The sequence below is a fragment of the Haemaphysalis longicornis genome, unplaced genomic scaffold (assembly GCF_048455015.1).
Source record: "Haemaphysalis longicornis isolate Haplotype H1 unplaced genomic scaffold, Haemaphysalis longicornis Haplotype H1 scaffold_2, whole genome shotgun sequence".
NCBI classification, from domain to species: Eukaryota; Metazoa; Arthropoda; class Arachnida; order Ixodida; family Ixodidae; genus Haemaphysalis; species Haemaphysalis longicornis.
The window spans coordinates 6,965,893-6,979,525 of NW_027526295.1; the positions used below are offsets into that span (position 1 = coordinate 6,965,893).

General features: G+C 46.6%; 1 protein-coding gene and 1 long non-coding RNA gene across 2 annotated transcripts in view; one reads left to right on the plus strand and one right to left on the minus strand.

Annotated features, from left to right (window-relative positions):
* The first annotated feature begins 337 nt into the window (after positions 1–337).
* Positions 338–13,633, plus strand: part of LOC144168720 (uncharacterized) — a 123,365-nt gene continuing 110,069 nt past the window's right edge. Inside the window, exon 1 of the mRNA XM_077697665.1 lies at positions 338–1,048. Coding sequence (XP_077553791.1) covers positions 539–1,048 — 510 coding nt within the window. The 5' untranslated portion in view covers positions 338–538. The remainder of the gene's footprint in view (positions 1,049–13,633) is intronic.
* Positions 10,361–11,695, minus strand: LOC144168721 (uncharacterized). Its single transcript, XR_013322209.1, has 4 exons — positions 11,535–11,695; positions 11,187–11,346; positions 10,977–11,099; positions 10,361–10,490 (listed from the first exon to the last, which is right to left on the minus strand). It is a non-coding gene; the product is annotated as an uncharacterized LOC144168721 (long non-coding RNA).

Consider the following 13,633-nt stretch of genomic DNA (forward strand, 5'->3'; position numbering starts at 1 on the left):
TTACAGTACTCTGACGTCCCGCGCCTTTCTTCAGCAATCGCAAAGTGCCAAGCTTGTTCACATGAGCACAGGAATCTTTCCCAAGCCCCATTCAAGGGCCTGCATAGGGCCTTACCCGTCGGCCACACAGTGTGCTCTGATGACGTAAGCCACCATTCGATCGGGGCGCTCACCGGAGTCGCCGCCCACTGCTCCGGCCGCGCCACTGTGCTCTGAGGGGCGTGCACTGGCCCCACGTGCGTGCGGCCGCATTGGCGGCTGCTCGAGCGGGGGGCGTGCACGCGCCCCGCCGCGGCGTGCGGAGCGCAGTGCGCGCGTCGCTGCACCCCGGCGGGTTCTCCCGAGCGTGAAAAACAGCGGAGCAGCGCGGCCCGGCGGGCGATATTGCCTGCAGCCGCTCCCCTCGCCGACCTCCGCTGGGCTCCCAGGATCCGTGGCGGCGGCCCGGAGCTGCTCGCGTGTGAAACTAGCCGCGCACGAATCGCCGCTTTTGCCTTGGCGCTGTTTCTTTCCGGGTGGCAAAGGTGGGGCGGGCCTAATGGCGTCCGCTCGACTGCACCATGCACCGTTCGCACCTGACGGCGACGCAGCGGCGGCGGCCGCGGCGGCCGCATTCCTCGACCTGTCGAGCCACGTGGAGCAGCAGCTCGCCTCGTACCACGACTTCCGCCTGTCCGAGCTCCGCGCGGCAGGCGGCTTCGGGGCTCCGCTGCCGCCGTACGCCTTCGAGGCCGGCACGGGAGCGCCTCCGGACGCCTTCCCGCCTCTGGCCTGGGAAGGCCTGGGAGCGCCCTCGGCGGCCTTCCAGGCGCCCTTCGCGCCCTTCGGCATCGGGCCGGGCCCGTCGACGCGCTTCCCGGGAGCCATGACGGTGCACGGAAAGCGGACGCCGCCGCCGCACCACAACGGCTGCGGCCAGCCTCCCGGTTCCGGGAAGAGCAAGCCCCGACGCCGAGTGGCCACCGTCGCTCAGCGCAGGGCGGCTAACATCCGGGAGAGGCGCCGCATGTTCAACCTCAACAGCGCCTTCGACAAGCTGCGCAAAAAGGTCAGTCCCCCCGCCCACCTTCGGAAAGCAACCGGCCGTCTAAGACGCACTGTGTGCTGCACGCAAGAGTCACGTGGAAACATGATGGCAGATTTGGCCAACCTGGCTAGTGTTGCATATTGCCTCTCGCGGGGACATATAAGTAGTACTTGGGTTTTTTTTTCCAAGTTTGAGGTTACCGTGTTCTATTTACTCGAATAATCATCGCTTGCTTGCATTGAGGGCATAAGATTTCGAACGTTACCCTTGTTACATGGAAACGGGAAAAACAGTCAAAGGGGTAGTGAAGAGATTTTCAAAGGAGCCGTGCTGTGTGGGTACTTCTAACTGTGGAACTTATAACTGTGGAACATTGCATACGCGTTTCGTTGCCCGATATTGGCAAACAGGGAAAAACTGCAGTTACGGTTTTACCGAAGCCTTCATACCCAGCTTTCCCGCTCAAAATTCTAGCCTCGCGGGAACCTAGGAAAATTACTTCAGGAAAGTGATATTTGGCACAAAGCAAGACTTCGACGGGAAGATAGAAACACTAGAAGAACTTTTCAGGATTCTGAATGGGTTATGTGTAATTGGCGATCAAATTTTACTCCCCATGCATTTCTATGGGATAGTTTCCATGGCTCAGGAACCTAGCCGCAAAGCGTGCAAGACTTGAAACTGTGCGCAAAGCAAGTTTTCACCCCCAATATTAGCAGCGCGAAAGAACTTTACATTACCCTAAATAACTACAGATTAATCGCTGTTGAACGGACTGAGCGGGAAAGCTGCACATGCCTTCTCAACTCGTGAAGTGACGTCTTGGTAAGATGATGATGACAGTACCCCTCGTCTGCATAACATGTCGGCATAGAGCCGGCCCGCCAATGGGCATATATAGCTGCAACATCGGCGCCTGCAATGTCTGACTTCTGATACGACTCATCAACATGGTCGAACGTTCAGTAAACAACGCGGGAGAGTGCACACTTTAGAATTAAACTGTTTACGCTGTTTCGCACGACTATAAACTGCCGTGAAAATTTAAAGCGCAACAAAATTTAGACACAAGACAAATGGCACAAGGACGGCGCTTGTCCCTGTGTCATTTGTCTTGTGTCTAAATTTTGTTGCGCTTTAAATTTTCACTATGGAGTACCTACCAACTAGCTCGTACCCTCACGTTGTTAAGTTATAAACTGTCGTTTTGCTAGCTGGTATTCTTGCACAAGATCGCCGACATATGTGAGTTGCGCGAACGTGAAACCGGACGAGATAAATGGCAGGAAGCTTAAAATGAGAATTTGCTACATAAACACGTTTAGCTAAGGGAGTGGTTGGAATGTAAAACCAACCCGTAATTTACTCCTCAAGCGCAAAAATACCCAGCTTGAAGCAGTGATTCGAAGCGCCGATCGAGTCGCCGAGTCTCACCATCACGCGGTTCAGTTCCTTCCCGTTTCCTCCAATAAACAATGCATGCTTTCACTTTGTTTCGTTGACTGCACACGCTTCCTTCTGGCTTATATACTGCAGAAGCGTTCGACTGTGGGTTGGCGGTGAAAGCTCTGGGTTGATTGATGGAAACACACTGTGTGCAGGGTTACAAATGCGGAGCGGCTTTTCTGCAACTCTCACTTCTCACGTCGAAAGTGCAACGGGTGAAGGGTCTGACTGCAATGCAGGCCAGCCGTAACGGTGGGCTGGTCCGGCGGCCGCAAGGTTTTTTTATTTTTTGCTTGAGCGATTTGGTGCCATTTGATTCGAAAATTGTGGTTGATTTTTCTGCCATAGGAATCAGTAAAACACGAAACTTAGATGTGCAGCGAAATCTGCAGTTGAGCATGATTTGCGGGTCGGCGGCTGTCTTGTGCGTGTACTGGCGTCATTTCTCTGACGTCGGTGGAATCTTGCTGTTTCCCGGCATAAAACACTTTTGTGTTAGAATATCAACACGAAAACGAACCACCCTAAGTATAACGTACTCTTTAAGTACTAAAGGTGGCTTCTCCGCAAGAAGAGCCTGCGTGCAGGGGTGCATCCTTTACAGGCCGCTTGCTTCGTTGTAGAGGCGTCACTTCCGGGTCGGATATGACGTCAGTGAAATCTTCGTGTATTAGGGAATAAAACACCTTCGTGTTAACAAAAATCCAAGTACTCGAAGAGAATTGGGCGAACTTAAGCAGGCTACAACGCTAACTTTAGCAGGCTGCAAACCATACAAACCCTCATGAAAATTGACGTCGTCTTTAACCGAGTTTGAACTTATTAATAATAATGAGTTTAATTAGCTTGAATAATTTAAGATTGTGTTTCTCCAGAGCAAACAAAAAAGTCAATTAAAACTCACCCTTAGTGAATGTGCTGGTTAGAAAGTCAACAACCATTTTATTGCACCAACTCTACCGACATGTTACGGCCTTCAAGGCACTGAGTTTTAATACACTTCACATTGCGGTTCTAAAGAGTGAACCAAACTCCCATATTAAAAACTGTGGTGCCACATAAAATCAATATAAAATCAATGAACATTTTGTTGCAAAAAATGCAACAATCGTTTTATTGCCATCAATATATTTTTGAACAGACTACATATTGCCTTTCCATAGGGTCAATCGTATACTCCTAATTTGTGGACGGTTGTCGTGAGACAGGCAATAAACATTTTACTACAAACACGCAGCAAGCATCTTATTGCTTTAATTATGTTAAGTTTCAATGTATTGCGACTCTGTATTTCGTTTCTATAGCCCACCCACGAAGGTCGGGCAGTGTATCGGTGCATATATGTGAGGCGCTAATGCGGCGCGTGCTCCACCGCATGAACCGAGATCGCATGATGGACGTCGTCTTGGGCGCCTGGGGTGACGGAGATCACTTCCGGATAGTCCGAGCCGCTAAAAAGCTCCTCTGTTAACACTTTCCACAAATCACAGGCAACAGGAAAATACGACTATACTCAATAAGAGTTTCATAGCAAGCTAATGAGACAAGTTCAACGGAAGCTCATCAGAAACTCTATTCAAACTTGGCCCATATGCAACAGGATGTTATCACCAGCCACTGAAAGAATTTTATTGAAATATAATTGAGCTAAATTTAATAAATACCCGCCAGAAACTGTATGCAAACCTGACTTACACGCACCAGGACGTTACGGCCATATTCAATAACAATTTAAGGGAACTAATTGAGGTTAATTTATTAGAGTCTTCAAAAAATTCAATTCAAACTTTGTTGGCACGCAACAGGATGTTACGACTATACTCGACAAAAATTTTATAGAAAACTTGTTGCTATAAGAATAATTAAAACCTGTCAGAAACTCTATTCAAACCTGACCCACACATAACAGGCTGTTACGACTATTGTCAGAATTGTACAGAAAGCGTATTGATATTTTTTATTAGCACCCCACTAGAAACTCATAAGAAGCTACATTCAGAGCCGGTAAGGTCTATTGACTTGTCTCTATCGACTTTAAATTAAAACGCGGTGTCCAGTTTCTAATGGAAACTGAATAGAAATATTCTATAAAATGTTAACAAAATGTTTACAGGAATCTTTTGAGCAATTTTTATAACAAGTTTATTAAATACCGGTAAGCATTTTTATGAGGGAACAGCCAGTAGAGTCAGTATTAACTCTATGGCCAGTAGGTATAAGTTCTGTTACAATGGTTGCCAGACAACTAAAACAGTCGCGAATCGAGGCACCGGTCACGTCGACAGATAGCTGTTTATGGCAACGAATATTTTACAATTACAGTTATTGTGGCCTTACCAGAGCTGCTGGTCGGGGTGATGGTGTGGCAATGTACATCAAAAACAATCTTATAATTGTCAGGCTCGTGGACAATAGTAAATACGAGAACAAACCCAGTGAACGAGATTTTGTTTGAATTATACCTGAAACCCCAACAAAATGTACAAAGTGAACAGAAAGACCAATAGGTGGCTGCGAGGACGCGCTATATAAAACGGCAACAGGTTCAAACAGGCGGAAAAGTGACAGTCGGGAAATGAAGCAATAGGACACAGTAGTTGGGGGTTACCGGCACAGGTCTAAGCAGCGTTTAGGGTTTAAGTGTGAAGTGTCGTGGCAGCGGTGGTCGAGCGCGCCCAGAGCTGCCGTTGCCGAATAGCGAACGCAGCTCCCTCGGGGCGTCGCTGTATTTCACCGATGCACGGCGAGACCACTACCTTGCTGTGGAGGACCTCTCGGGTCCGGTCGCCCGACCACCGTGCTTCCCGGTCACGGTACCCTCCGACTCTCTTCTCCCTGGGTGTTCTCCGGGCTCGCCTCTGTCACCGGCCGCTGTCGCTGGCTGCTGACGATTGGCTGGTGGCTGGCGCGAGCTCATGCCGTATTCGCGACCGCTCGGCGCCGTAGCCCGTGTCGATGACCTTCGTTCCTTGCGTCTTCTTTAGTCTTCTTTCGGCGTCTCGTATGGTCGTGGCCTTTTCTGTCACACGATTTCTTCGCATGACAATGATGTACTACCTGAATTTTCTTTTATCAGTGAAAACGTTGACTGCGTTTAAACCAGTGTTGTACAAGTTCCTCTAAAATAGGAACGAAAGCTCGTTCCTCGTTCCTTCCTAATTTTGAAACGAGTTCCCGTTACAAGTTCCTTTATTGCGAAAGGAACGCGTTCCAGTTCCACTTCGAAAATTGGAACGTGTCGTTACATTAACGTTACAATTAGGTCTTTAAATTAAAATACATCGGATAATCCTGGGGCGAAATTAAGAGAGACATTTAAAACTCGCATCGAAATACGTATATTATACGAATATTAACACCGCCGGCCGTAGATTATCTGAAGATAAAAATAATCAAAAGAAACGCTCCGAGGCGAATTTTTTCAGGGAGCACAGAACAAACTACAGACGGGTCTAGGACACTTCGGTGCAGGATGTTTCCGAGAGCAAATTTCGGCGCACCGACATTTAGGTGTACGGACATGTCGGTGCGCAAACTTTTCGGCGACCAAATTATCCGGTTCTTGCCTGTTTGCGACAGCCGTTATATTTTTATTTCCGCTAAACGTGGATTATGGACAGCAATCTGGAGCAGTGAATTTGTTTTTATTGATGCCCTCTTTGATCTTTGCCAGGCATTTTTAGATATTCTACATTTATATATTAGATGCAGAGCATCTCATTCACTCGCCTTGTCCCTCCGGCGTCGTCGTCGGCGTTGTCCGCCCCTCCCCCATTCTCCTCGCCGCGCCAGCTGCACTCTCCGCCGCTCACCCCCTCTCTTCTCCGATAGCGAACACTCTCTCGCGAGAGGCATTGAATTGGATTCGATTGGCTTGGATTGGATTGGATTGGCGTGGCTTGTCTTGGCTTGAATTTGGATTGGATTGGATTAAAGTGGATTGTGTTGCGTCATAGCCGCGGCAGACGCGCTGGGGCCGGCGCATGTGCAGTACTCTCTCTTCCGCGGTTTCCTCTCCTTCGGGCGCGCTGCGCATATAACCGGTGTGCCGTTCTACGGCGAAGCAACATCCACGCTTGGCTCAAACACCTAGAGTCCACGCCGCTTTACAAGTACGCCAACGTCGTCATCGACTGGGACCGGCTTAAGCCCGTACTACATGGAGCGATTTCGCCTGCGAATTCGCTGATGCGGCGCCGCTCGTGCGGCAAAAACACCTTTTTTCGTTGCTGCGGCAAAGTGCCAAACATTTGAAGCGGTCGAGCAAACGCCGCTCGTGCGGCGTGTGCGGCCAATAGAAGCACAGCTCGGCACCGGTCTTGGAAACCAGATGGCGATGCTTGTATGAGCGCGACAAAAGCGCGGCCACACCAAAACGTTTGTCTCCTCTGCTGTGTGCATGGAGGAAGAAATGTGTGTGCGTATATTGATAAAGAATTGGCGATTCTTACATAAAACCGCAAATAAACTTATATTTACCGCAAACCAGGCAGAAACAACTTGCCAAGAAAGTACAACCCTTGTTAAAATCACAACAACCTTTGCTGGTGGCAAACTTAATTCAGTCTGCAAACAAGGCGCATCTGAAATGCGAAAATCGCGGCGTTCGCAGGCCCCATGTAGACGACAATTCCAGGCATTGCGAACTTCGCAAGTGCGAATGTTCGTTCCAGAGGATTCGCAGGCGAAATTCGCTCCATGTAGAACGGGCTTTACGCAGTCCCCTCAACGTTATGCGCGATATAAAACGCGGTCCCTTCGCCACTCCGCATATGCGTCGCATCTACACAGGGGTTCCCGCGAGGGGAGGTGGGAGTTTTTTTTTTATTACCTCTTCCTGCGGACACCTGTTATGCAGCCGATTGAATTCGTTAGCACACGTTATTTTTTTTTCATTTACGACAGGTTAATTATTTATATTCGCTCTTTTTTGGCGAAGACTTGGCTAAGACAATAAACCGGTGTTTACGATGGTCTAACGCCTTTTTGTATTTTTTTTTCAGACACCCTCAAATTACATGAATTACGTGCACACTCTCAATATCCAAAACGTAACAAACATTAGCTAGCCCCGGAATGCAGAAAACCTTATGAAGAGTATTACGTAGGCTGGGCTGCCTTGCTAAAATGAATTAGCGAAAACTGGTCTAAGATATTGTCGTGGAGGAAGAACGGGCCTTTTTGAAAACAGCCGCAGCTTCTAATGTCCTAAAACGCAAGGCCGCGCAAACACAAGTCTTGAACGTAAAATCATATCTAGTCACGAAATTACAATATTAAAGCTAAAATGGTCAAAGAATGCCTGGGACATCCCCTGGCTCAAAATGTCTGGGCCAAGACGGCGTGCACCAAAATGTCCGTGCACAGAAATGTCCGCACCGAAAGGTCCGGGACCGAAATGTCCGACACCGAAATGCCCGGATCCCGTTGCAGTCCGTCCGTTCCGTTGGTTACGTTGTTACCGGGTTAACCGCGACCGGTCAGCGCCTGCGCGCGCGGAAGGGTGAGGAGGCGCGGACATGGTGAAGGCAGGCCCGCGGAACTAATCCCCCTACCGCGACGAATGCCCAAGTGCCCAGACGTGTCCCGGCCAACCCGTTAACAACGCATACCACACTCTTAATCTGGATCCACATAAGATCCACTTAGTAACTGGAACTTTTTTGCAAAAAAGTTCCACTTATATATTTGGAACCGTGTTCCACATATCCTGAAAATGTAAGTGGAACAGTGCACCACATATTTTTGCAGCTATATTATCTGGATCGGCGTTCCAAATAAAAATATACGGATCACTGTTCCAAATAAACTGGTAGTGTAAGTTACTGGAACACTGATCCACGTAAAATGATTATGGATTTATCCGGTGCGCCGTTCCAGGTACCTTCAGACCAGCTGTTTATATAAAACGGTGTTCCGATAGACGTTGAGAAGCTGTCTATGGGACTCCACTTTTCCAACATGTCTGCTTTCCTGTTGGTATAAACTGAGGTCATTTGCCAGGCTGGCGGATGCATTGGTATCAGAAGGAAACCGCAAGCACCATTCTAACGCAGCCTTGACATATGGCCCACAGTGATACCAACAATTGGAAAACAGAAACCGCCGCAGCAGTGTGGTCCCTGACAGTTCCCAACAGTTGCCTATCGGAGCACAGTTCTATATAAAAGTTGGTCTGAGATACCTGGAGCGGCACACAGAGACTTTGGCTTCATCCGCCGAATCCTGTTCTGGGTTTTGGCTGCATGTAAAAGAAACAAGACTCGCATTAAAATACACACCAAACCAACTATTAGCACTGATACAATGCTTTTAAAAACACTAAGGAAATTTTATTCGCTCGTAGTATTTTGTACATTTGAGATACGGAGACATATCTGTTTCCACTTGGGCAGAAAATGACCAGCGTACAGGATCAAATACCAAAACGATATCAAGTGGCCAAAACGATCTAAGTGGCATTTTCCTATTTTTGCTAATATTTACCATTCTTTTTTGCTAAAAACACGTGGGTAATAAAGATGGCTTTAAGCGCAACCGCGTCACAAACAGACTTGTACATCTACCCTCGCAGTAACTCAAAAAGCATTACACAACAGTGAGCATAAAATATGCTGTTTTATGACATGAAATCAGCTACCGCAAATGCCGAAGTACCCACAGCGCTTGCCATACCATGTTTACGCATCCCGGTTCCAAAAAATGCAGTTTGCTATTAAATTGTAGGGAAAAGCCAAAAATACAAGCCATACACGGTTGGATTATCACAAGACCTGCAAGAATCTAGGAAAAGAGCACCGGAGCCAATACTAACAATTTAACATTTGCACAGAAAAAATTACCGGAAGCATGTGGCACTATTGCACACCTAAAACATACACCATATATCAATATCAAGCTAACTGTAATATCAAGCTAACTGTAGCCCTGAAAAAGCCTTTCACTGAAGCCGCGTTCTTTCCCCGACAATTTGTAGCTATTTAAAATAACTTATCCAAAAAAAAGCTCATAGCACCCAGTGTGAATCTTACAAAATTTTACAAACCAGATAGCTCGGAGCATGTTACGCATTTTAAAATTTATCAAGCAGCCTAACTCTAAAGACGTTATTAGTTCCCTCAAGAACAATTCAGACATCCCAAATAACCAAGCCAGGTAGCGTTGAAACATACAGGTGACCAATTTTACCAAGCGAACTTGGAAGCATTTTTCCAGCCGAAACATTTATCTGAGGTAAAATTCAGTTGCGTGCTATACAAACCCTACTATCATGACGACAGCATGCTTGTGACCAAAGCACTGCCTCTAACAAGCGAGAAATGCAACTTTGTCCAAAGTAAACAACTTTTTCAAGCCAAATATGTATATTTCGCATTCTTCTAGGGCTTAGGTGTCAGCTAAGATACAGTACAAAAATTGATTAATAAAACCCCAAACCGTCTGTGTAAATAATTATTCTCACGTTTGCATCCATCAACAGCAGCCCTGCCATGGAAAAAATTTCGAGCTGCACTTGAATAATAAAAACGTTACAGTGCAGTGCCATTAGCTACATTCACAGAGTAACAGAGCAGCGGCAAAGGCAGCCTGCGCTTTGTGCCAATAATGAAAAATTGCAAAGGAAAGCACGACTTCACTTTTGCAGTTGACATGCCGCTTGCATCTACCAATCATTTGAACCACGACATAGCTTTCCGAATAGGCTTAAACGTCTAACAATAATTTAAAACCCCAAGTAGAGTGACCACATCAAGTCTTTCAACAGAGCTTTAAACTTAAATGACACCAGGCCACTGTTAAATGGCCAAGAACTCTCTGCAAAAGTCCCAAGAACTCTCGAAAGTCGCATAAGTTTCAGGAGATGAAGATGAAATATACGGCGAGGAGGATGACCACATCTTGATGCGACAATGCAGGCGGAAAATCCATGACGTGTTTCTTGCAGACAATATTAACGCTGCCATTCTCTTCTCTCAAAATAACTGGACGTCGAGAATAACTGGACCACGTCATGTACCTTTAAGGAAGGAACAAGAAAATTTTGTTAGACGATGGCTTTAAATGAGTGAGTTGCCTAGGATACCCCTTTTATAGCACAGTAATTGATTGAAATATCAGCGATTTCTTGGTTTCTTTTCTGGGAATGCTGCTAACAATGTACAAAAAATATTAGCACAGACTGTCAATGGCAGTTCTCTAATTTTGGAAAGCAACCGCATTGGGCGTGGCCTTGGCGCCGTATTATCACAGCAGCAACTCTCAATGTGAAAGCAAAATGTTTGCAAAACTTGAATGCAAAATAATAGTCTTTTTGTCCACATGTTGCAGCATCCGAAACAGGCTGAATGTGAAGGTATTTCCCAATTTGGAGTTCACGATTTATTCTTAACAGTAAGATTTTGCTACAAAGAACTACCACAAATTCAGTCCCGCAAAAATAAAATGCCAGCTTCAATAAACACTACCATAAATTGAGTCCCACAAAAATAAAATGCCAACTTACCCAACTAAAATTAAGATGCAGGCGTTCCTGGCAGGGCCTCCTCGGAGTGATTTTCCAGAAAAGTTTTGCCAACGTGTTCCCAAAAGCTCTTACTGTTGTTTTCACCTACAGGTCAAGTTGTCACTGAAATGGTGTTCCGAAGCCATTACGTATAATGCAACTACCTAAAAAGGGACCATCAAAGTTCCAGAAATGGGAGTGCGTACTTACTTGTAGAATGCAATGATTTCATCCCGTACAACGGCTTTCACGTGTTTCCTTTTTGTGAACACACGACTTCAAGAACGGTGAACACACGCCTTCAAGAACCAGGAAAATGGCAGTATGCATTCCTTGTTCCATTGTTTTAAGTCCCGGTCCGCCCTATTTCCTAGAAATAAAAACAGTATAAAAATATCGAAGCATACATTTACGCTTCCCTCTAAGAAGGGAGTACTACAAGATCTCGTACAAGGCCTGATTAGTTGTGCTAAAATTTATTTTGCATCACGAGCCCTGGTAACGTTTTCAGGCGAAACAATTATAAATATAAAAATATTTGAACATTTTTAGGCTCACCTGTCATTGCTCCATGCGGAGTGGTGAACGTCTGTATAATACGCAACACTCAAGAGGCACTCTTTCGTGGCTTTATGACTTCCACAATGCATTCACAATCTGCCACACTTGTCACGACGACGCCTCGGTGTGCCGAAGATGTCTTCAGCCACAGTGAATGCCACAGCCATGATTTCACAGGTATATGTAAGAATGGAAATAATTCGTTTTAATTTCTGTTCTTCAGACAAAGGAAAACAATTGTCGCAAACTACCAGTGTAGAGACAAATTTCGCAGTATATTTTCTAAGTTCAAGGAAGCACAGAAATGGGTTAATGTTGGGTGCACATAGTCATGCAAGAACTTATCACCGGAGCGTTGTCGGAAATTATTTCGACTCTCGGGTTGCCACCGACATTGACGGCATAAAAATGAAAGAGTGGCTTATTTCTAACGCGGTTCCTGCAGTAGCAACCACTAATTATGGATATTGGATAATTATCCTGAAGTCTCAAGTTACCACTGACATTAACAGCATAGAAACGGCAGCACACTTTCTATATACCCGCTGCGTGTTTCCACATATTTCTTCCCCTCTACAAAAGAAACGTTTGTTACTGCGGTACTGCTAAGACAACCACTGTCCCTTCCATTTCTCTACACTTCAGGCAATGTAAAATAGATCATCTCAATTGGTCAAAGGAATTGGAAGAAACATGGAACTGCATAACACACTGCACAGATAAACGTAAGCTGACGCCTTGAAAGCACATCAACACAACTCGAAATAGCGTCTACCTTGCGCGCAACGGGCAAGGTCGAAGACTCCCGGTCTGGTAAGCACAGTAAATGGCATTCTACTCATCAGACTAACACAACGCCGCAATTACCACGCAAGTTTTAAAAATACCAATAAATCTAAGGACGGACGCTCCGACAAACTTGCTTGGAAGTTGTACACGTGTGCACGCGCGATTATCGCGAGCGACTAACCCGAGAATATTCGCTACCGCAGACATACACAGCTACCGTCAATATACAACTAAGCAAAGCCACACAGTAAGGGAACATCCACTCATGAAACGCGCAAACCAGGAACTTCTGACGTACGCAGTCAGAAATTTCCAGCCGACTCTGACCCACGAACACGGGAGTTTTGGTAAATTACGGCTGCAAACTTTTCTCCAACACAAAATGTTACACGCCGCGACCACAAGCATGAACGACACACGAACAACGGGCATAGACGCGGTATGTTTATCGGACGCAGTTAACAAGGATGTCACTGAACAACAACCGTTACCAGCACATAAATAAGCAGCACTGACCTTTTTTGCGCCTCCTGGAAAAACTCCACATCGTCGAGCAGGAAATACAGCCCAGGGATATGAAAAAATTCGCAGTTGCACGCCGCAATCAACCCAATTTAAACTGCTAACGGCGCTAACGGTTCTCGCCAGCGTGACCGAGAATTTCTTTAGTAAATATCAGGCGCATCGCGCGAGCAATTGAGAAACCCGCCTGGGAGTGCCACTGGTGGCGCTGCATGCGGAAGACCGGAAAATTAGCGGAGGGAATCCTGGAAGATGGGAGCGCTGCTGTCGTTTAAAGTGTCGACGCAGTCCCGATTTTCATCCGTCGTCATCGTACCCGTTGCAGCCCCACTGTACCGTGAATCAACGCAAAAACAGCTCTGCCGTGCTGCTGCTGACGCATGCGCATTGAATGCGCTACTGGAGTGGCGGTCTTTTCCTCATGGCTTCGGCGTACTTTCGTTCTCGCGGAGGCTTTTGCGATGCGCCCGCATAAGAACTCATACAAACTCGGCACACGTGATGGCTTTTATTGGATTCGGAAAACGGGCGTATGCGTCTAAGCGGACGTTTACGCCCGCTGAGGCCGAAACAAAGCTCAGATAATAGCCGCGTTAGCGCGTTAGTACTGGCTAAAGTTGTTTCTCGCGGAGGGTCGTGAGTGCGTGCGATATCCGAGCTTAACTTTGGATGACAATTTCTCCGTTACTGTTTACAATGAATGCAAAAGGGCGTGGTTTCATTTACTGCTTTTCTTGACAACAAGCCTTTCCGTAGTCAATAAAATATACTGCGACGCTCTTAGA